Below are 24266 nucleotides of genomic sequence, written 5' to 3'. Positions count from 1 at the left end.
CCCCGTGGAGCAGTTCTACTCTGTCCTATAAGGTCGCTATGAGTTGGAATCAACTCTATGGTACACAATAACAGGGGTGGGAGTAGGTCCCTGGATGGCACAAATGGTATACACTCATCTACTAACCAAAAAGTTGGAGGTTTGAGCTACCCTCAGCCCACAGTGGTGCCACAGAAAAAAGGCTTAAGGATATGCTCCTGTAAAGATTACAGCCAAGAGATCCCTACAGAAGAGTTCTATTCTGCAGCACACAGGGTTGCCATGAGTCGGGAGCTATCGACAGCAATGGTTCTGGTTTTGGTTTAGGGGTAAGAGGTTTGGCAACAGCTAAGGTGAACTAAGAGTTGGGGAGATAAAAGAATTTGAATAAATGAGACCTCATAAAAATTAAAAACTTTTGTTCATCAAAAGACTTTACCAAAAAGTGAAAAGATGCTGACTAGAAGAATGTCTTTGGAAACCATATATTCGACAGGAATCTACTAACCAAAATATATATAAAACTTTGACAACTTAACAGAAAGAAAAATAACCCAGTCATAAAATAGGCAAAGGCCTTGAATAGACATTTCACCAAAGAGGGCATTTAAATGTCCATCAAACACATGAAAAGATGTTCAACTTCAATAGCCATCAGAGAGATGCAAATAAAAACCACAATGAGATACCATTTCCCTTTCACTAGGACGGCTAAGGTAAACAGAAAAACAGAAAATAAAAATGTTATTGAGGACGTGGGGGAAATCGGAACCCTTATCCCTTGCTGCTGGGAGTGCAAAATGTTACAGCCATTGTGGAAAACAGTATGGTGCTGCCTCAAAAAAAAAAAAAAAAGAAAAAAGAAGTACCATAAGCTGTTGCTGTCAAGTCAATCCCAGCTCACAGCAACCCTACAGGACAGACTAGAACTGCCCCACAGGATTTCCTAGGCATAATCTTTTTTTATTCTCATTAAACTGTGTTTTAATGAGTCTCAAAATTCTGTGACAGATTTTTGGTCAAGTTGTTTCCATTTTAAAAGTACTGATTTTAAAAGCTAATAATTTAATACTGCCACACACAAAAAAGAAATAGTCAACAAAACATTCCTTTCCTTCTGGAGGTTTTACCATGCATTGTTACCATTAACCACTCTTTTACTATTAAATTTAAATGGCAGGTGTTGTGGGTAACATTCATTTAGCCTTCCGAGCTTTCTGAGCAAATTTGGTGACCTTGCCTGCTCCAGCAGCCGTTTTGTCCACTGCCTTGATGACACCCACAGCAACTCATTGTGAATAGAAAAATGACCCAGAGGACAGTCACAGAAGTGCTCAGCCTACATGGGCTTGCCAGGAACCACGTCAATGATGGCAGCATCACTAGACTTCAAGAATTTGGGGCCATCTTCCAGCTTCTTACCAGAACAGTGATCAAACTTCTCTTTGAGCTCAGCAAACTTGCAAGAAATGTGAGCTGTGTAACTATCCAGCACAGGTGCATAGCCAGCACCAATTTGGCCTGGGTGGTTCAGCATGATCACCTGAGCAGTGAAGCCAGCTGCTGGTGGGTCATTTTTGCTGTCATTAGACTCATTGCCATAGTGAACATCTTTAACAGAGACATTCTTGATATTGAAGCCTACATTGTCCCCAGGTAGAGCTTCACTCAAAGCTTCATGGTGCCATGAACAGACTTTACTTCAGTGGTGACATTGACTGGAGCGAAGGTGACCACCATGCCTGGCTTGAGAACACTAGTCTCCACTCTGCCCACAGGGACAATGCCAATACCACCAATTTTTTAGACATCCTGGAGAGGCAGACGCAGGGGTTTCTCATTTGGATAAGTTGGTGGTAGGATGCAATCCAGAGCTTCAGCAGCATGGTTTCACTGGCATTGCAATCCTTTTGGGTGAATTTCCATCCCTTGAATCAAGGCATGTTAGCACTTGGCTCCAGCATGCTGTTACCCAGAAATTGGCACAAATGCTACTGTGTCTGGGCTGTAGCCAATTTTCTTAATGTAGGTGCTGACTTCCTTAACAATTTTTTCATATCTCTTCTGGCTGTAGGGTGGCTCAGTGGAATCCATTTTGTTAACACCAACAATTAGTTGTTTCCCACCCATTGTGTGAGCCAGAAGAGCATGCTCACAGGTCTGCCAATTCTTGAAGATACCAGCTTCACATTCACCAACAGCAGCAACAATCAAGACAACACAGTCAGCCTGTGATGTTCCTGTAATCTTGTTTTTGATAAAGTTTCTGTGCCCTGGGGCATCAATGATGGTCACATAATACTTGGGGTTCTCAAATTTCCACAGGGAGATATCGATGGTGATACCTTGCTCACATTCAGCTTTCAGTTTATCCAAGACCCAGGCAACTTGAAGGAGCATTTTCCCATCTCAGCAGCTTCCTTCTCAAATTTCTCAAGGGTTATTTTATCAATCCCATTGCATTTGTAGATTAGGTGACCAGTAGTGGTGGACTTGGCCAAATCTATGTGTCCAGTGACGACAAGGTTGATATGGGCCTTTTCCTTTCCCATTTTGGCTTAGACTTTGCAATAGTTTTCACCAACACCTGTGTTCTGGCAGCAAACTCATTGTGAAAAAGCGCTAGGTGTAATCATTACAGAAGCAGACTGCCACAGCTTTCTCCCATGGAGCGACTGGTGGGTTCGAACCACTGACTTTTTGTTTAGTAGGTGACTGCTTAACCACTGCACCACCAGGGCTCCTAATAGAACTACCATGTGATACGACCCAGCAATTCCACTCGTAGGTATATACCTAAAAGACCTGAAAGCAGAGACTCAAACAGATACTTGTACACCATTGTTCATTGCAGCACTATTCACAATAGCCAAAAGGTGAAAGTAACCTAAATACCCATTAGTAGATGAATGGATAAACAAAATGTGATACATACATACAATGGAATACTACTCAGCCAGTAGAAGAAATGAAGCCTTTTTTTTTGTGTGTGTGTGCTTTAAGTCAAAGTTTACAAATCAGGTCAGTCTCTCATACAAAAAGTTATACACAGTTTGCTATGTACTCCTAGCTGCTCGCCTAATGAGATAGCACATTCCTCCTCTCCACCCTGTATTCCCATTCAACCAGTTCCTGTCCGGCTCTGCCTTCTCATCTTACCTCCAGACAGGAGTTGCCCACATAGTCTCATGCATCTTCTTGAGCCAAGAAGCTCACTCCTCACCAGTATCATTATCTTATAGTCCAGTCCAATCCCTGTCTGGAGAGTTGGCTTTGGGAATGGTTCAAATCTTGGGCTAACAAAGGGTCCGGGAACCATGACCTCCAGGGTCCCTCTAGTCTCAGTCAGACCATTAAGCCTGGCCTTTGTATGAGAATTTGAGATCTGCATCCCACTGTTCTGCTCCAACAGGGATTCTCTGTTGCGTTCTCTGTCAGGGCAGTGATCAGTGGTAGTCAGGCACCATCTAGTTCTTCTGGTCTCAGGCTGATGGAGCCTCTGGTTTATGTGGCCCTTTCTGTCTCCTGGGCTCTTCTTTACCATATGTCTTTGGTGTTCTAGAAGTGTAGTCTTAATACATGCTACAATATGGATGGAACTCGAAGACATTATGCTGAGTGAAATAAGTTAATCACAAAAGAGCAAATATTGTATGACCTCACTTATATACACAGACAAGAAAAGGCAAATGTATGGGAACCAATGTTTATTACTGCTTACCAGGGGCAGGAGGGAGGAAGAAAAGGGTGGTTAACAGTGATGGAAAAATCACATTGATTAAGGATAGGGTTTCACAGCCAATTATTTTAATTGCTATCAATAAGTTGTACACCTGTAAAAAGTTGAACTGGCAAAAGTTGTGTGCAGGTATACTTACAATGATACACACAAAAGAGCAGCTGCTGAGGCTGCTTATGTACAACCAAACACCTCATGGGATCTGGCTCCTTGGTTTGGAGGTTTAGGGTCATAATTTCATGGAACATCCCAGTCAATTAGACTAATAACGTGTTTAGCGCTTCTGTTCTCCTTCCTAGTTTGTTGCATTGTGCCTGGGGTCTTAAAAGCTTGCAAGCAGCCATCCAAAGCACAATTGTTCTCTATTCACCTGGAACAACAGAGGAATAAGGAGAGTCAGGAATAGGAGGATATGGAACTTCTGGCTAATTGCCTCCATGAACAACTACCTCCTTTGCCATGAGACCAGAAGAAATGAATGGTGCCCTCCTACCATTACTGAATTTTTTGATCAAAGATTCTATAACAGAATCCTGATCAAAAAGGGGGAAAATGCAGAACAGAATTTCAAATTCTCAAGGAATCCAGAATTTCTGGTCCCATAGAGGCTGGATGAAACCCTGAAACTTTTGTCCTGAGATAATCTTCAAACCTTAAACCAAAAATATTCCCCAAAGTCTTCTTAAAACTGAACAATAGTTTAGCTTAACTAGTAAAGAATTTCTGCCTTGAGCATTGTGCTTTTTTTATTATTATTATTTTATTTTATTGTGTTTTAGGTAAGAGTTTACAGTGAAAATTAGGTTCTCATTCAAAAATGTATACACAAATTGTTTTGTGACATTGGTTTCAATACAGCAATAGGTCAACACTCTCCCCCTTTCCCTTTCCATCCTAGGTCCTCTGTGTCCACTTTGTCCAGTTTTCTTGTCCCTTCCTGCCTTCTTGTCTTTGCATTTGGGCAGATGTTGCCCATTTGGTCTCATATACTTGAGTGAACTAAGAAACATGTTCCTCACAAGTGTTATTGTTTATTTTATAGGCATGTCTAATCTTTGGCTGAAAGGTGGACTTTGGGAGTGGCATCAGTTCTGAGTTAGCAGGGTATCCAGGGGCCATAGTCTAGGAGGTTCCTCCAGTCTGTCAGACCAATAAGTCTGGTCTGTCTTTCTTTTTTTTGTGAATTTGAATTTTGTTCTACATTTTTCTACCACTCTGTCCAGGACCCTGTATTGCAGGCCCTGTCAGAGTGGTTGGTGGTGGTAGCCAGGCATCATCTAATTCTTCTGGGCTCAGGCTGGTGGAGGCTGTGGTTCATGTGGTGCACTAACCCTTTGGACTAATATTTTCCGTGTGTCTTTGGCTTTCTTCATTCTCCTTTGCTCCAGACATGATGGGACTGATGGACGTATCTTAGATGGCCACTTGCAAGCTTTTAAAACCCCAGATGTTACTCACCAAAGCAGAATGTAGAACATTTCCTTTATGAACTATGTTATGCCAATTGACCTAGATGTCTCCTAGACCATGGTCCCCCAGCCCTCAACTCCAGGAACTTGGTTCCTCAAGATGTTTGAATGTTTCTAGGAAGCTTCTATGGCTTTGCCTTGGTCAAGTCGTGCTGACTTCGCCTGTATTGTGCATTGTCTTTCCCTTCACCAAAGTTAACTGTCTACTATCTAGTTAGTGATTTCCCTTCCCCACCCCTCCGCTCTCTCATAACCATCAAAGGTTTTTTTTTTTTTTTTCTGTGTGTAAACCTTTTCTTGGGTTTTTATAATAGCAGTCTCATACAATATTTGTCCTTTTGTGATTGACTTATTTCACTCAGCATGATGGCTTCCAGATTCATGCATGTTGTGAGATGTTTTGCAGATTCATCATTGTTCTTTATCGCTGCAAGTATTTCATTGTGTGTATGCACCATAGTTTGTTTATGCATGTGCCTGTTCATGGGCACTTAGATTGTTTCCATCTTTTGACTATTGCGAACAATGCTGCAGCGCACACGGATGTGTGCATGTCTACTTGTGTGATGGCTCTTAGTTCTCTAAGATATATTCCCAGGAGTGAGATTGCTGCATTACATGGTATTTCCATTTCTAGCTTTTTAAGAAAAGCATTGCCCTCTTTTAAGATTTTTCTGTATGGGATCAAATTGACAACAGCAACTTGAAAGATTAGATAGGAACCTAAGGGGGCAGTGAGTTCATGTTAATGAAGGAGGAACAACTCAGAAGGGTGAGAAGGTTGTACGACGCGAAGAATGTAATCAATGTCACTGAATTATACATGTAGAAACTGTTGAATTGGTGTATGTTTTGGTGTGTTCTCAACAAAAACAAAAAAAAGAATAAGGGGACCTGTGGTGGCATATTTCTTAAAAGTAAGAGATAACAACAATAATAAAAACCACTACTACTACTAACACTTATGTACAAGACATAGTTCTGGGCTTTCTATATAAATACTTAACCATTTTAGTCTGGACAACAACTGAGCAGTGGAGACTTTTAAGTGACTTGCTCAAGTAAGTGGCAGTACTGAGGTTCAAACAGGTTAGGCTCCAGAATCTATGATTTTAACTATTATGGTTATGGAAGCAGTGGTCAAGAAATCAAACGAAGTATCATCTATAGTACAGTAAAAAAAAAAAAAAAAAAATCAAATGACATATTGCGTTGGGCAAATCTGCTGCAAAAGAACTCTTTAAAGTGTTAACTGTCACTCTGAGGACTAAGGTGCACCTGACCCAAACCAGGGTATTTTTAATTGCCTCATATGTGTGCGAAAGCTGGCAAGTAAGGAAGACCAAAGAACTGATGCATTTGAATTATGGTGTTGGTGAAGAGTATCGAGTATACCACGGGCTGCCAGAAGAACAAACAAATCTGTCTTGGAAGAAGTACAGCTAGAATACTCGTTAGAAGCAAGAACGGTGAGGCTTTGTCTTAAGTACTTCGGACATATCATCAGGAGGGACCAGTCTCTAGAGAAGGACATCATGCTTGGTAGAGGGTCAGAGAAAAAGAGGAAGACCCTCAATGAGATGGATTGATAAGTGGCTGCAACAAAATGGTTCAAACATATCAACAATTGCGAGGATGGCACAGGACCAGACAGTGTTTCATTCTGTTGTACACAGGGTTGCTATGAGTTGGAACTCACTCGATGGCACCTAACAACAACAACCATCTTTCTGAAAAAGTCAAATTTGGCCAATGTTTCATATAACCTTTTATTTGCTCAATGGAGGTGCCAGTGAAAACAATCTTGTAATTCTTCCTAGAGATTTTATCTGCCATTTTGTTTCCAGAAATCTGTCACATCCTTTTGGAACGAAGAATAAATCAAGGACCTCTAGTGGGGTTCACTGCAGTGGCCGTCTTTCCAAAAAATGTAAACTATGGTATAATAACAAGCTTTGAAGTTAAGTACGTCTTAAGTGAGTGACCATAGAATGCCAGAGCTGGAAGGAAACTCATAGAGACCACAGTTCCACCTGTCTCAGGTATAAATAAGTGCAGAGAAACTAAGTAGCTGGCAAAATGTCCCCTAGGAATAAAAAAAAAAAAAAAAAAATAGGTTGTCTTAATTTCCATGGTAAAATCCTTACCTCCTTACCATGAACTGTTTTCAGCATAAGGGAACTACAAGGGTTAAGAGCCAGTCACTTCTAGTGGTGATATAAGTGACTGCATTAATTCTTAGGTAGTTATTACATGCCATTGATTTGGTTTTGACTCATAGTGACGCTATGCACAACAGAACAAAACTTTGCCTGCTTCTGAGCCATCCTCACGATCGTTGCTGTGCTTAAGCCCATCATTGTAGCCACTGAGTCAATCCACCTTGTTTTAGAGGGATTGTGAATTTAGTTTCTATAAACTGAGGAAGCTAATCTCTTATATAACTAGTCAGAAATTACATAGTCATCCCATCCATCCACCTACCCACCCAGGCATTTATTTACTCATTTGCTAAAATATTTGCTTATTCCAAAGTACCTATTGAGCCAAAACTTGTGCTAAATTCTGGGTATTTTCAGCACTTTCAATGAATATTTTTCTCTTTGCACAGTTTTCAGATTTTGATAACAAGCCAAGGATATGAGATTCCAATACAGTCCATTATAACATGACTTTATATGAAATATGTTTTGGGAATTCTGATCCGGTCATTAATGATGGCATAGTTTGCTGCTTCCATCATTAATCCTAAGTAAGGAGCTCACTTAGGAGTATTTCCTTTGTTGCTCAGAGCTTCATTTTTTTGCTGCAAAGTTTCTTTTGCATTCTATATGCTTAGTCTCAAACACGAACAAGGCTCAGGAAAGACAATAGTCAACAGCAAACTGCCTCCAATACCGGAGAAGTACCCAGATTTCATCAAAGTTGTGACCCTGAGAGTGGTAAGGTCCTTGTTGTAAAGTACATAGACTGTGTTCAAGACATGCATTCTGGGTTTTCTCAGGTCATGGAAAGCTGATCCCTGTACCCTGCCAGGACCAATCAGTTAGTGTTGCTTGCACAAACACTGCAATTCTACCATCTGTTCTAAGTAATTCTAGTTCAATCGAGAGTTCTCCTAGCTCTAAGAAGTGCAAAATGGCTTAGTCCAGCATTCGGTTCCGCACCACATGACAACATTATTATCTGATGACAACAAGGGTGAAAACTACTCAGGAAGGGAAACAAAACACAATGTCAAGGGGTCAACATTCTGAGTATATTTATTTATGTTTGTGTTTGTGAATGAGAATTTTCTCCATGCTACAAATTTTGTTAAAACAACTTGTTAGAAACCAATAATAGACACAACTATTATCTAGAACAATAAACAGAAAACAAATGCTACTACTTTAGCACACACAAGACTGATTTTTTTCTGTATAAAATTTATATGAGGGCCACTATTTTTCTTCCAGCGTGGTATTTTTCCCTTGAGATACAATATATTGCACATTGCTTTGTCTTTGTCTTACTGTTCAGGCTTGTAGCACACGAAAGAATTCTAAATATTTCTATTCTTAGTGTTTTCTACCAAATGGGTGCTTCTTTTCTGCCACATGATCATTTATATATTACAAATGAAATAGAAGCAAGGTACAAAAATTAACACAGTCATGTGGATGTGGTATGCTGGGAATACTGACTGGTATGAGCTTGTAATAAGCTGGGCATCAAAATCATATGCAATCGCCATGTAACCAGCAGCATCGGTTGATTATTCAAAGATGAGATAAACAGAACTCCCTGATACTGTTCCCATTTGGGTTTTCCAGTTCATATGGTTGTAGCAGACGATACTCAAACGTCACGCGGTTTATGTGTTTTCCACTAGAGACCATGCGTACCACGGTGTTGTCACAGCCAATTTTCATTTGGGCTATAATTGACAGGAAAAAAAAAAAGTTTCCCAGAAGGTTAGAAACCACACAGCCAAACCATTTCTGTTGACCAGCATAATTTAAGCACGATGAAAGCAAGGGAGCGTATCTTATTCCCGTGTACTCAAACCATGGTAGTTGAACCAATTACCATCAAGTTGATTCCGATTCCTGGCAACTCCACATATGTCAGAGTAGAACTATGCTCCATAGGGTTTTCAGTGGCTGACTTTTCAGAAGCAGATCACCAGGCCTTTCTTCTGAGGTACCTCTGGGTAGACTTGAAACTCCAACCTTTCAGTTAGCAGCTGAGCACATTAACTGTTTGCACCACCTTGGGTCTCCCATTTTTAGTATAATAGATAATTGATTTCGAATAGTGAAATTGGAATCAGCCTTTCTCCCTCATGTCCAAGAATACTGTCACCTAAATAAAACTGGCTGGAACAGGGGAGAAGGTACCTCCTGGGCTTTGCCTTGTTTTTCTACCTGCAAGACTTTGTAGGTAAAGACAGATGAAGGCAGCAGTCTGCCAATCCCGTACCTTTGTTCTAGTTGAGGGTTCTCAGGGGACAGTACTGCCCTGTAGGGACAGGTTGGAAATCCATAGGGGTAGTTTTGGATTATAATATCTGGGGGTGCAACTGGCATTTAGTGGGCAAGGGCTACAGGATGGAATATCTGCTGGACATTTTTGCAGGTAAAACAAACAAACAAAAATGCTGTTTTGTTTATTGTTTTCTGAGCCTAGGTAATAACTCTGTTATACACATATAAACAGAAAACATCTTTTGCATGGTTTTAGTATAGACTGAATATACTAGTTCTTGTTCTATTGTCCGCCTGTACTTTTTCTCTCATTTTTTTCCCCTATACTTCTTAAATGGCATGGCTTCTTACCTCCTTACTTATCTTAATCCAGTCTTACTCATTATCTGAATAAGAACCTGACGACTCATATATATCTACTAGTGCAGATGTACCTGAGCGGTTATATATTGACATTTATTTTATTTTGATTAAAAATTACTTTCATTTTATATCTCTGGCCTCAAGTTGGTTCCTGAGGCAAACCTTACCTGCCCTACAATATTCCTTTCTTCTATTTTAATTTTTCTCAGTCTTTTTTTCCCCCTACATTGTCTTTACAAGGCCTAAGATCTGAGAAACACTAGCACTGCCATTGTATAACAAGTACCTCACAAACATATACCTGGGTTTAAATGAAGTAATCTGGCCAGAGTCGCTGAAGTAAAAGTCAATTTGGGGATATTAGAACTATAAACCCTGTGATCATTATTTTACTATGAGCACCAGGGAGTTCGGGTCAAACCTATACCCGGAGGTCCAAATGTATTTTTCTTTAAATGATTCGGAAGGTCATTCTTTTTCTGATGTTACTCTGAACTTTAATCTATTTAACATGCCCTATTTCCTTTACTTAATGTACATATTATTTCAAAGTATTTTGACAAGCTTCCTAAGAAAATCCAATTTAAAGGGCAGGGTTCCTAATAGTTCTTCATTGTCTGAACAGTTTAGGAAGGGCTTATCAAAAACATGGTGAAGTTTAAAATGAAGCAATGAGTCATATAATTCAAGCCTTAAAATTGTTCTGCCTTCAATTATCTAGGTAATTTTAGCCTAAAGTGGTTTGTTGGCCTCAGTCTCACAACTTTACCTAATTCGAGCCATATAATCCAAGCAGAAAAATTACTCTGGCTTCAATTATCTAAATTTTAAGGCATGAGTGGTCTTTAGTACTGTTCACCTTTTTACCCAGCTGAAATGCATCTCCTTAAAGGTGCTCTCCAGCTACCACCATGGAAAGAACTCAGTGCCTCAGAGAGTGCACCTCAGAGAGTGCATGCAAAAGGCGAGAGAAACCACCTGCGCTGACAGTTTAAGCCACGGCTCAAATGTAAATTAGCATAATTTTCTAGTTTCAGCAGAGTAGGTTTTTTACCTTGATAGGAAAGTTTGCCTTGAGCCCAACCAGTAAAAAAAAAAACCAGTTGCCATTGAGTCAATTCTAACTCATGGGGACCCCATGTGTGTCAGAATAGAACTGGGCTCCATAGGGTTTTCAATGGCTGACTTTTTAGAAGTAGATTGCCAGGCCTTTCTTCTGAGGTACCTCTGGGTGAACTCGAACCACCAACCTTTCAGTTAGCAGCTGAGGACTTAACTCATCTGAAACTTTATACAGGTATATGGGAAGGAGGAGTACATATCACACCTCAGTCCTTACCAATGTATATTAATCCTATTTCAGAGGGTGTTTCATTTATTAAGTTCCCAGCATTAACTCAAAGAGACAAAATAAATAATGGTGGGCAAATCTGGTATTATTTAAAACAGGGAATAGCTGACCGAAAGGACTATGTGTGGCGTACACTTTCTGATCTGTAGCTTGATTTTCTAGCTTGTTCATGATCTGTGGTGACAGGAGAGAAAGGGCTATGGCAAGAAGTAAGAGTTAACTATGAGATTAGAGATTGTTGTTTTTCCTCTTCTGTTTTATTTTTGTCTCTTTGAAAATAGTCTAACATTCCTGCATTTGAAGTGAAGATGTGGGAACTGACCTTTATAGAAATGTTTCATGGAATCTTTGCCCTCCCACCTTGGACTTCATTAATCAGTTTGATCACCAGTGGGTCAGTGGTCGGTAATTCCCACTCGCCCTCACCCCACCTGAACACAATCCAACAGAGCGCTTTCCCTGGCCCATGACAAAGATGCGGTTCTGTTTGGCATGCAGTGCTCTAAACCAGTCTTTTATCATCAGTCAGTGACCACTTTCAGACTTCAGAATTTACCTCTAAGTTGTAGCAGCCTTTGAAAGGCTGGTTAAGCTGCTAGAAATTGCAGGGGAGATTTCAGCAGTTCTGAGAATTTCTAATAAAGTTTACATCTCTACTGTATATAAAAATATATATATACATGTATATGTGTATGTATGCATATTTACGGAAAACTTATTTAGATATTACTTCATTATTATGCTACTGCTAATTGATACAGCTACATAAGCTTTACAGTCGTCAGACAAAATATTTAATTTCTAGAGGATAAAAGCAGGGATCCCCAAGAGGGTGGAAGGACACAGAATAGGAAAGCTTTGTCGTTTTCATAGTTTTACTTAGGGCCAACCTTGAATACACATCTTTATGACTCATACGTTCCTCTCCCAGTGTCAGATATTTGGGGAATGGATTCTATGCTATGCACAGTAGGATATAGGTGCAAATGTAAAACCCTTACACTGGCTCAAGGTACAAATTGAAGTTTTTCTGGTGAAACTTGCTTTTCAATCTATAAAAAATTTAGGATGTTCAATTTAAGGAAGTAATTTTGATAGGCACAGAAATAAAGAAACACCTCACCAGGGCCATGAAAGGGGTAGCAGAGGTCAGCCAGAGGCATCATCTTGGAAGGGTCCAATCCAGCTCCTCCCAGCAGCTCCACGAAGTCTCCTACCCCGCCACAGCCTGCTGAGGATTTCTAAAAGAACAAAGCAGCAGAAAAAGACATTTAGACGAGTTATGAAAGTCAAATCATCCGGCCAACGGCCGGCTTAGAGAATTTACTCAGTCAGCCCCAGGCACCCTGCCAGTGCCATTTAATTTCTCATCCAGGATCCCAGAAACTAAAAGACATTTAAAAGGAAAAAAAAAACTCATAAGAATTGCTTTCCTAGATCGATTGAGTAATCATTTTTTTAAATGTGTCTGCACGTTTTCTTTTTTTAAGTTTGAGAACTGGGATGATGGAACAGGCGTCTGTAAACTCCATAGCAGGCATATGAAAATGGAACTGGAAAATGCTTTGCTTGCCAAATCATTTGGCCATATGTACGGAATTATTTGAATTCCTTAATGTAGATAGCCAGGGTTAAAGGAAGTCAAATATCTGCATTTTCTAAATAAGACTTTCACATCAGTTTTTTCTTCAACTCACCTCTTTTCTTTATGAAGGACGTTTTACGCTATTAGGACACAATATTTCTACTGGTAAGAACTTAGATCAGTTATAGAAATATTAAAGAGAGATTCCTAATTTGGGGCCTAAGTGAGCCAGAATTTCCATGATCTCTTTGTCAACTAAAACAAATTTATTTCAAGCTACTCAAAGGAAGAATCGATTCTAAGACTTGGTGACCCACTGTACCCACCTTTTTCTGCTTCTCTTCATCTTTCCACATTGTCTCATCCATCCATAGCAATTCCTTGTGCCTCATTTTCCCACAGAAACAAAGCAACCGCTTTCAGTCTCAAATGTTGCACTTTGGGCCTCCCATCTTTTGTGATCAGAGCTGGCCTCATGGGTGTGTGGCTGCAGCACCTGTGCCCGTGCCCAGGCTTAGAAAGGCCCCGTGCTTGGTTTGATGCTCTCCTGTCACTGTCTTGAGATTCTTAATTTTTTAACTAAGGCGCCTTGTGCTTTCATTTTGCGCTTTGCCCCACAAATTGCATAGCCAGTCCTGCCTGGAATCCCCTTCTCCACTGAGGCATACTCATTAAGAGATCCAGTGGAGGGTGGCAAGGTGTTCAGAAGTTAACCAGATAGTCCCTGACATGCAGGAACCAAAATCTAAGTTAGAGAACTTTAAGCACACACATGAATGCACAGACATGCATACACAAACACACACATTCAAACATTTAGAACACTGAAATGCAATTGGAATGAAACAACAAGTTAGAAAATAATGTAACAGCAACTGTTTGGCCAATGAAGGGAGGCAGGTAGGACTGCATATTTTTAAATTAAAGGGTCTGCCATGTGCTGGAGTCTATGCTCAGGTGCTTTCCGTGTAATTTCATCAAATGAATAAACAGAGGTTTAATTAGCCCCACTGTGTACAGGACTTCATGTCCTTGTATGGAGAGCTTAATAAGTTATTTAGGGGTGAAGGAAAAAAAAACAAAGCTTAATCGTCTTTCCCTTGAGTAGATGATGTTCAGGGGGAATATCTCTTAAGACTAAACTTTCTACTTGACTCCATAGGTTCCAAATTTTGGCTGGCAGTGAGGGGAAGGAAACAGACTTGGCAGAGAAAAATGGGAAATAAGGAAATTGGGAAGAAGTGGAAGCTAAAATGAGGAGAACAAAACAAAGAAGTTGGAGGCACCTAATCCTTGGCATACAGTGACTTTTCTCTCTGCTTCCCAAACCTCTCAGCTGTTCTTAAACACAAGGCAAAAGTTGTGTTGGGGTCTCTCGGAGGTTCAGTTCTTCAACAGCAATCCTCTGGATTTTTTTGTTGAGGTTCTACCTCCCTGGAATATGCCGCTATCATCTCTTGGCTAGACTATGACATTGGCCTCCTAAGTGGACTCCTTGACCACTCTTGTCCTACAGCCCATTTACCAGGTGGGAGCCAGAATGATATTATAGTGTAAATGAGACCATGTTGCCTACCTGCCTAAACCTTCAGTGGCTTCCCACTGCTCTTAGGATAAACTCAAACTCTTTAATATGGTCTGCAGGGTCTCCATGACCTGGCCCCGTCCATCTCCCTGATGTTACTATCTCATACCACTCCCCCTCTACCTCTTCCTTCTCTCCACTTCTGGAACACAGCAAGCCCATTGCTGTGTCTGAGCCTCTGCACTACTGTCCCCTTTGTTTCCTGCTCTTCCCATGGCTTCTGGGTCCTTCTTGCCTATTGCTCAGATCTCACTTGAAATGCCTCCTTCTCGGAAACATCTCAAGTAGCTCCCCAACTCTCCCTCTACTCCCTGGTCCCTAATCAATGTCTATCACACCACTCTGCCTCAGGTTCTGTATAGCACTTATTGCTACTTGAAATACTGTATCATTTTGCTGTCTTCTCCCTCTAGAATGTAGGTTCCCTGTGAGTAGGACTTGTTTCGTTTATTGATAATTTCCAGCCTCTAGAATAGTGCCTTGCATATGGTTGTTGTTGTTAGGTGCTGTCGAGTCGGTTCCAACTCATAGTGACCCTATAGGACAGAGTAGAACTGCCCCATGGAGTTTCCAAGGAGAGGCTGGTGGATTTGAACTGCCGATCTTCTGGTTAGCAGCTGAGCTCGCTGTTAACCACTATGCTACCAGGGCTCCTTGCACATGGTAAGCACTCAAAAATATTTTGTAAAGGAATACTAGAACACCATAGATGCTAAATTCATAAAAGGAAAAATACCAAGGTTACTTGCTATAGCGAAGAATAACTTAAAACGCTGCTCTCCCAATCTGCTTTCACACTTATACAGCTGTACTGAAGACACCTGTTTATACCTTGTCCTTACCAAAGGGTTATTCTTCCATTAAGGCCCAACTAAAAAGGCAGACACCTGCCCACGAATTCAGGGCTTTAAAGAAAATGGATATATTCCTTTTCTCAGTCCTGCTCCAATTTATTTGGTTTTCACTGAATTCTGTCTGAGTAGGAGCCATAACTGTCTTTGATGTTAACAAGTGCCTGGGCTTTCTTAACCTAGGCTTATGAAAAAGCAAAAGGAAATGAGGACGACTTAGAGGGAAGAAGCTAACAGTGCAAGGAAATGTGGTTAGGCCCAGTGTTAACTTTAAAGTCATGGGAGGACAAGTTGATAGGGATCCTCGGTTAATATTTTTGATACAAAATGTATTGAATTAAATGGAATGTAAAAATAGTTCTGAAAAGTTTACTGTATTCTGCAATATAAAAATCCAGTTCCGCACTTTATGCTACACTAAGCATTCCTTCATAGCACAGTTCAATGAGAGAGATACTTCCTTCATGTCAAAAGAAAATTCCAATAATCAGAAAAGCAGCTGTGTAGATGACTCATCCTAGGTTCCGCTAGGAGAGAATTTTTGTAAAAGAGGCAGGCACAAGAGAATTCAATTGTAATTACATACCACAACTTTACCAGTTGAAAACATTTTACATCACAAGAAAATATTCAGAGAGTCAGATGGGGCACCTGAGTATGTGACGTGCACCATAACTGAAATAGAAGAGGCAGGGAGGATGATTAAGAGCAGGGAAGGCAAGTATGGGAGATTTAATAGCCAGTCAGAGGTGGGATGATTGATGAACACAACTGATCCAACCTGCTGATGTCCCGGTTCATTGTGTACGATCAAATTTGCTCTGATAGAGCCGGGGTCTTAGGAAATGATTCAGAAGCAAATAGGTAACTCACCTTTAACTGAAGACCATTTAAATGTCCCAGGGTGAGATCAGATATTTTTATTGCCACGGGATAAATTATGGAGAAGCTGCAGTTGCGATGCTGATGTGGGACTACCAGGGTAAACCTTCCATTTGGGGTCTGGGAGATGACATTGCAGGCTTTGTAGGGGAAAACAAAAACATACCACATTTGTATTACTTCATATGCTGGGTTTTTATTTATAGAAACTCATTCTATCTTTTTTCTAGGCTCTTCATTATGGCCTAGGACCTGTGCCCAGGAAGACAGTATATATCACAAAGGCAATCTGGAGACAAAGAGTTGGGGAATAAAAATCATCAATGACGTGGACATTGTCAGGAGGCTTGAACTGACAAAGGGGCTTCTAATCTCAGGGGGTTACCTTGTTTATAACAATGACAAAACAGAAATCAATACCCAAACAAACAATACTATCTGGAAGTAGTTCTAGGAGTACTTCCATAAGTAGGGTTCTGGCCCAAGCTGGGGAGTCTGAAAGAACTGAGGCCTCAAGGTGAAGCCAGAACTCAAAAGCTGTCTGTCTGAAGCCTTCATGCATCAGATCAAGAGCCATAATGTTACTCTTTAATATAATACATGAATAATAAAACAGTCACAGGTTAGGCTGAGGAAGATTAGAGAGACAGCAGGCTTATGTCTGACAGAAAAATAGTTGCTAGGTATTAAATAAGTTGACTAAAAGGTAAAGTTTTAATATTTAACGTATTCCCAGGAATTTCTGAAATTTTTTGTTTTATGCCTCCAACTTAGGTTTAGAGTATGATTCTTCCAGCTATGAAACTAGAAGCTGCAGAATTTGTACTTTTTTTTTTTTTTTTTGCCAGTTATGGAGACATACGTTTTCTGATTGATCAGAACAGGTCAGAAGTGCCTCTTGCTGCCTTTTTATATTTTTAATTACACTTAATTTCAAGAAGAACTAAAATTTCTAAATGATTATAGAAGCTTTCTGAATTTAAGCCAAACAAAATATAAAAGAAACAATTCATTTTTTCCTCTAGGATTATTTTGCTCCAGGGCTCTGAAATAGCCTTTTCTGGGAGGCTTCTTTCAAAAAAAAAAATTTTTTTTTTAAATAAAAATCTGAAGATTAGTCAGTCCGTTATTCTTGGGCAGATTAGGCTCCATTCTTCAACCACATAATATTGTTAATGTTAACATTATATACAACCTAGGATGAACGTTTTAGCTTTTTATTTTTTAAAGAATTTTGTCTTGATGAGAAGAAAACAAGCAGACAAACAAACTCATTTTGATTAAAAAATGCGGTCAGGCCTAACCTAAAAAAACCTAGTGCCGTCGAGTCAATTCCCACTAGGCTGTTCAGTTTTACAGGGTAATTAGAGTGGTAGGCTCAGAATCGGGGCAACCTCTGGTCCAACCCTGTGTCCAGGGAATGAAGTCTGTGTACCACATCCCAGACAGACAGCCTTTCAGCTTTTGCCTAAATAGCCCTAGCACTGCTAGTTCCTATCTGATCCCTCAGCTTAGCCTGCATAAATGTAATGACTTGGAGGGATCAGTTGGTCACTGAACGCATTATAGCACCTTAGGAGATCAGAACAAGACGTTGGGGAAAAAACAGAATTTTAGCTGCTGTAATGTGTAGCACAAAACTTAGCCTGGGAATAAATTAAAAACTGGGATTTGATTTTCATGATAATGAATAGAAAAATATCTTTTAGGTCATTTCTGATTACAAAAGAATTCCCATTTAAATCATTCTTCAGCTCAAATTTCTTAAGTCTATGCAATGATACTAAGCAGGCTTGACCCTCAAAGTCTTGCTTTTCGACTGAGAAGACAGGGGCCCACTTACGGAAGAGGTTAGGATCAGTCTTTATAGTTAATGTGAATCCATTTCCTGGTTCCTGGACTCGAAAGAAGATCATGGCCACGTTCTGGGAGGATCTGACGCTCCTTCGGCTAAGACCATTCTCACAGTAATCTATGTACCGCTCAGTCATGGGGAGAGGATGATCCTGGGAACTGGGGAACTTCTCCCCCTTGAGAATCCAACCATCAAATACCTTCCAACAACAACAACAAGAAAAACAAGCAATCATTTCTATCAGCTGCTGATATCATGGGTGTGTTGAAAGAGGGGAAAAAGTTATCCAGCAATGGACGTTCAGTCATAAGTGAGGAACTGACACCTACACTCCCCGCCTGCTTGCTTCTGACTTGTATGTATTTTGACTGTGAAGATTGTTTCACAAGTAATATGTTAGTTTTTTCTTTATACTCCTTAAAGTACATATAGCTTTAAATAAAAGTACATAACTTTACTATACAGGCATTACCGGGTTACTAATAAGATCTGGTCCTAGGTGTGTCTTTAAGTAAAACTTGTAGGTAGGTCAGAACAGGTGCATATGGCTCTTATTCAGACTTACTTCAGTGCAAGAACAGGCTCCGAGCCTTTTCAAGGATTTAAAAGCCGCACCTGCAGCAAGCGCAGGTGATTGCGATGAAGAAGAGAGGTTGTTCAATTGTTTCAAAATGAGGGCAAATTTATATAACATGAAAGTGTAAGTCAGTCAGGTGTTTGTGGATATTAGGAACTCAGGGACTTACTATATACATTTTTATCCTGGTCACTTTTTGCCATCCCACCTTCTGAAGAATTCCACAAAAGCATGACTTAACTTTCACTCCTCTCTTTACTCCCGGAAATGTAAACCACAAAATACCTCAAAAATAGCAAAAGAAAAAAAACTGAAGCAGCAACTTGACATGGTAATGGCTATATACACCGATTTTCCTCACTTTAAACTATTATCATGTATTACTTTAAAATATCAATAACTTGCTTCAACACTCAAGACAATGAAGGCTGGTAAGCCACTTAAAGACTGTTTTCCTTGTTAACATTTACATTTGGACAAAGGATTGGTTTTACTCTCAAAAACCACAGGTGGGCAGGATCTCAGTTTAATGAGTCCATCCCAGCCCATATTAGCAAAATTACTAACAACCCAATTACGAATCACTTCACCAGACCATTCCCCTTCTAATGTGTTTGACAGGTTAAAAAAAAAAAAATTCACATTGGATGTTTTATCACGATTATTTTAATTGGGCAATAGAACTCTACCAGCCATTCTAAGCTGACCTGTGAGACTTAAGGGGAATATCTGGAAGTTCAAGTGGGGATATTGTGAGGTTGGGCGCCTTATCATCCCCTCCCACCTGGCTCAGATTAGTTTCTCTCTCAGCAGCCAGTGCTCTACTGCTCCCAAACCTAGCCGCCCTGGCATTGAAAACAGACTGTGAGCCTTGAACAGCTCGGCTGAGAGAGGAACTAGCAGGAGAGGGGCAGGCAGATCTCAGCCGGGTGTGGCTGGCTTCTACCTAGGACCGGCTGGCTTCGGAGCGCCAGTTCAGTTACGTGTTTTCATATTGTTGTTTTCATTTATCGTGCACCCTAGGTTGCACCACAGCGTTTCGTATAGCGAGTTCAAGTTATTTGGGAGCGCCCAGGTCCCTGAGAGCGCACTGACCAAACCAAAAACCAAAGCCACTGCCATTGAGTCGATTCCGACTCATAGCAACCCTATCGTTATTTAAATCTCTGCGGCGTCCAAGGCACCCGACCCTGCTGGGTGTGGGACAGGGGCTCGGGGTTGGGAGCGACCTGGGGGTGCCTCTCAGACTCGGGCACTGACGCGGTGTTTAATGAAGAGTTACCACCCGTGCCCCACGCTCGGCAGCCCCACGTTGGGCGCAGCGTCCCAGCCCATCGCACCCTCCCGTGTCCCCTCGGCTGGGGCTGCGCGGCGGGCGCGCCTCACCTTCAGGAAGTCCCCGCCCTGACAGTCGATGGAGACCAGGTCGTAGTGGATAGTGATGAACTCCTCTGGCTCGCCAATGAAGAAGGCGGCGCAGTGCAGCTGCGGCTGGTTGGCGGTGAAGGTAAACTGGCCCTGGAGGCTCAGCATGTCCACGCACCCTGGGGGGAAGGCGGCGGGGCCAGTGGGTCTTGGGGTTGCAGCCACCGCGCGCCCTGTGTTCTGGCTCGACAGTACCCCGCGCCCCGACTCCCAGCCCCGGGCGCGTCACTCCCTCTCTCCCCTAGCGCGCCTCAGCGGACCGATCTCTAGCCGGGGAACTGCGCCCCGGCCGGTGCTAGCCATCCCTTTCCTCGTGGCGTCCCGAGCCAGCAGTCTCCGCGCATAGTCCCAGCCTCCCCGCCTTCCTCCCGCCCGCGGACTCAGGCCGGGCGGCGGAAACTCACGCAGAGCGCGGCGGTACAGCTGCTCCCCCGCCAGCTCCCGCTTCAGGTTGGCGCTGAAGAGCAGGAAAGGGTCGTAGTCAGCCGCTTCCCGCAACTGGAAAGAAAAACGCGTCAGTCCGGAAAAGTTCAAGGAGTGGGAAAGAAAGGGACCCAGGGGAGCGGCACCCTCCCTGTCCTGCAAGAAAAAATAATAAAGAGAGGGGATCAAGGTCCTCCCGGGTCAGGAGAAGCCCGGGAGGTCTTAGATCCTTTCTGTCAGGCCAGGGTATCCAGCTGCCGGGCGCAGGCAGGCAAGCGCCAGAGGAAGGCTGGCAGGGATATGCTCAAAGACAGCAAGGAAGACCAGTCTAGGGGAAACAGGGAAACTAGGGGGCCAGCAGGCAGGGAAGAAAGAGCTAAGACCAACAGAGGCTGAGAAAAGAGGTCCAGCAGAGGCAGCCAGCCCATTGCCCATGGCAGAACACTTATGCAAGGAAGATGCGATGGGTCATTGTAGGAGTAGCTCACCTCCAGGGACCGACTATCCCCTCTTGGAGCCATCAGGAAGATCAGAATGAAGTGACACTGAAGTTTGAAGGTAGATGACATGCTGGCCTTGCCTCTGCAGCTGGTGTGCTCTGCTCCCGATGTCTAGGGGTTTCCTTCCCACACCTTCGGCTAGGCTGAGAGCTGGAAGCTGGTAGGGTCCCTTGGCTGGGTCTCTTTATAGTGCAGTGGGGAGGGGAGGCTCTCTGGCCCTCAGCTGAGCCGAGCTCAGTAACCATGGGTTACCCTGTCTCAGTGACAATGTGCGTGGTGATGACGAGGGTCCAGCTCTCAGCCACAAATTTTCAGCGTGGTCCAGCATTTTTCACCAAGAATGATTTCAGTCACTATAACTTGGTGAACAAAAACGTGGGAGAAAGAAAGAGAGAAGGACAAAGAAGAAAGGGAGCATTTTACTTGGCCTCCCTAATGATGCATTCCACTCTCCTGTGGACATTGGGCTAAAGTGGTAGCAGATGGGATTTTTGGTTTTGGAAAGCAAAGTGACAAAGTTACACACATGCATAACATATCCAAACACATATAACTTTATCGTACAGCCTTGTCCCATAACCTTGGATGGAATCATTCAGGAAATTGTCAGAGAATATAGTACTCATTCAACTGCCTGTGCCTCTCAAGAAACTGGAAGTGTTTTTGGGCTCCAAAGAGAAGCTGAACAAGGGCTGCAAGTCTGATTTTAGGGAATTTTGCAGTGTTGCAGTTCAAACTTTTTTTTTTCTGTTCCTAAATCTTTGCTTTAGCCTGGTCCACATTTCTTACAAGCATTTCCTTAATGGAAAGCTACCTCTCTGGTCTTTGGACTGCTGGGCTTTAGCTGAGCCCTGACACATAGCCTGAAGTTTACAGGATGTACACACTCCTGGGCCAGGTAATTACAGCCACGACCTTAGCCTTCGCCCTAATCATTGAGAGATGAAGCCATTCCATTTCACCCCCTTATCTACCTGGATTACTTAAACACTCTTGTAGAAAGAATTGCTGAGAAGCTTTATTATAACTGCTAAAATTTATTAGGCTAAACAAATGAATTTTTTTGCTGTTGTTGCTAGTTGCCATCCAGCCGATTCTGACTCCTGGTGACCCCACGTGTGCAGAGTATAACTGCTCCATAGGTTTTCAAGGCTGTGACCTTTTGGAAGCAGATTGCCAGGCCTGTTTTCTGAGGCAATTTTGAGTGGGTTTGAACCACCAACCTTTTGGCTAGTAGTGGAGTGCTTAACCATTTATGCCACCTAGGGCTCTATAAACCAATGACTTAAGGATCCAGAAATAAGTTACTAAGTATAAACTTTGCTGATTAGAAGAGAAGAAAATTGCTTCTCTTTTATATCCAAAATTGTGGAAAATATGGGAATACTCCACTTTTTGGCTTTCCCACCCCTTTCCTATCTACTCTGTAAGCAAGGCAACTGCAGGTTCTAAAACTTTCTTGTTATTTTACCTTTGCCTGACAGAAAACAGTTACTATCTATAGCTTTTTTGTAATTAAAATTATTACAAATCATGAAACCGTAATACAGGGTTTTAACTCAAGAAAATGATTCTATTTTTAGTTGATCACTACTCAACATTAAACAGTAATTTTCCTAGTAGTGATGTCAGAGGTCAATATTTTCATACACAAAATAATTGACCCTGGAGGGACTACCTCTTAGTTGTTTAACCATAAGGTCTTCCTTGTGTGGTGCCTTTCATGTTGATATGATTCAACAATAACCACAATAATGGACTCAGACATACGACAATCATGAAGATGGTACATGACTAGGCAGTGTTTTGTTCTGTTATACATAAGGTTGCCATGAGTCAGAGCCAACTTGATGGCAACTGTCAACAACCATAACTATAGTCCATCTTTGTAAACAATCCTCAGACTGCAGAGAGGCCGGCAGCAGAGATATGCCTGAGAGGAGAGGTGTGGGAGATAGATGCTGAAGCAGCAGTGAAAGGGGGAAGAGCACCCAGTGGTTTAGGAACATTGGCCACTGTGTGCTTCTCCCATTCCATGGCCTGCTTAGACTTCTGAATTTTAGAAAGGGTATAAAGAAACCTGAGAGGAATAAAGGAGAAGAAAAACAAACGACTGAACCCCAACTTGGCTTAGCCTCAAACATGTCAGGCCTTCTTTAAGTCTATCTCCTACCTTGCTTGTTCCTGAAGGGAACCACCACCTGCTCTTAGAATTCAGTTCAGCACTCACCTTGGAACCTTTGCCACTTTGAGGGTCTGGCACCTGGGTGTCGTTCCAGATCAATGCTGCTTTCTTAGCTTAACCATGGGGACATTCTTCTCCAACACCTCCCCCACCAGACACACAAATAAGCACATGGACAACGAAGATGTTCCTAAAGTGTATTCATGATGCTTCCAGCTCAGGACGCACACACAGGCAGAGCTGGGAGGAATGATGGTGAACAGAATGACCCACAGTAACCTCCAATTTTACACGACAATCCACAAAGTATAGCATAATGTGGACTTCAACCCCACCAAATCCTATGTGGGGAAAATACAATGCGTCCTCTTCAACCAGCTTGGTGGATATCTACTAGGTCAGTGGAAACTGATTTTCTTTAATTAAGGGTAATTAAAAGATGAAAACTAGAACCTAAGGGCGAAAATTAAGATAAAACTGGAGGACCAAGGAGAGCCAGCTAGCCATTTTTTATGAATATAAGTGTTAAAAATTGGCAATAGCAATGGAAGAGTATTTTAATTTAGATAGAAGGAAAAGTTTCTGGGCAATAAGTAGGACTATGTATAAGGACTGAAGACAAATTGTTTTTGTGGACTGATTTAGCCACTTAGACAATTAGCTTGATATTTGAAAGCTAAGTTGTTGTTAGTTGCTGTCGAGTTGGTTCCGACTCATAGCGACCCTATGCACAACAGAATGAAACACTGCCCCGTCCTGTACCATCCTTACAATCGTTGTTATGCTTGAGCCCATTGTTGCAGCCACTGGGTCAATGCACCTCATTGAGAGTCTTCCTCTTTTCCACTGACCCTGTACTTTGCCAAGCATGATGTCCTTCTCCAAGGACTGATCCCTCCTGACAACATGTCCAAAGTATGTAAGATGCAGTCTCACCATCCTTGCTTCTAAGGAACATTCAGTACAACAAACTGACAGACATGTGGGGGTCAAAAGCTATAAAAAAAAAAAAAAAAAAGTTCAAACAA

General features: G+C 41.8%; 1 protein-coding gene and 1 pseudogene across 1 annotated transcript; both read right to left on the bottom strand.

The window, feature by feature from the left end:
• Window positions 1–1175: 1175 nt before the first annotated feature.
• LOC126061490 (elongation factor 1-alpha 1-like) lies at window positions 1176–2531 on the bottom strand (annotated as a pseudogene).
• A 5933-nt stretch (window positions 2532–8464) lies between these two features.
• Window positions 8465–23674, bottom strand: CRHBP (corticotropin releasing hormone binding protein). Its single transcript, XM_049866207.1, has 7 exons — window positions 21042–23674; window positions 20535–20628; window positions 20092–20249; window positions 18117–18327; window positions 16265–16413; window positions 12494–12611; window positions 8465–9106 (listed from the first exon to the last, which is right to left on the bottom strand). The coding sequence occupies exons 1-7, from the start codon at window positions 21120–21122 to the stop codon at window positions 8949–8951; spliced, it is 969 nt and encodes a 322-aa protein (XP_049722164.1). The 5' UTR covers window positions 21123–23674; the 3' UTR covers window positions 8465–8948.
• Window positions 23675–24266: the final 592 nt, after the last annotated feature.

The sequence above is a fragment of the Elephas maximus genome, chromosome 2, assembly GCF_024166365.1.
Source record: "Elephas maximus indicus isolate mEleMax1 chromosome 2, mEleMax1 primary haplotype, whole genome shotgun sequence".
In the NCBI taxonomy this organism is placed as follows: domain Eukaryota; kingdom Metazoa; phylum Chordata; class Mammalia; order Proboscidea; family Elephantidae; genus Elephas; species Elephas maximus.
Note: the sequence above shows the minus strand (reverse complement) of the source record. Positions and strands in the feature narration are given on the sequence as shown.

What these genes read in the sequence shown, in the direction of transcription:
- CRHBP (XM_049866207.1), bottom strand. Translation starts at nt 21,122, where the DNA reads ATGTCATCTACCTTCAAACTTCAGTGTCACTTCATTCTGATCTTCCTG. An exon ending in GACTGATCCTAACCTCTTCC is followed by an intron (nt 16,414 to 18,116) that starts GTAAGTGGGCCC and finishes TCCCCTACAAAG; the next exon opens with CCTGCAATGTCATCTCCCAG. An exon ending in TAAATGGTCTTCAGTTAAAG is followed by an intron (nt 12,612 to 16,264) that starts GTGAGTTACCTA and finishes TTGTTCTTTTAG; the next exon opens with AAATCCTCAGCAGGCTGTGG.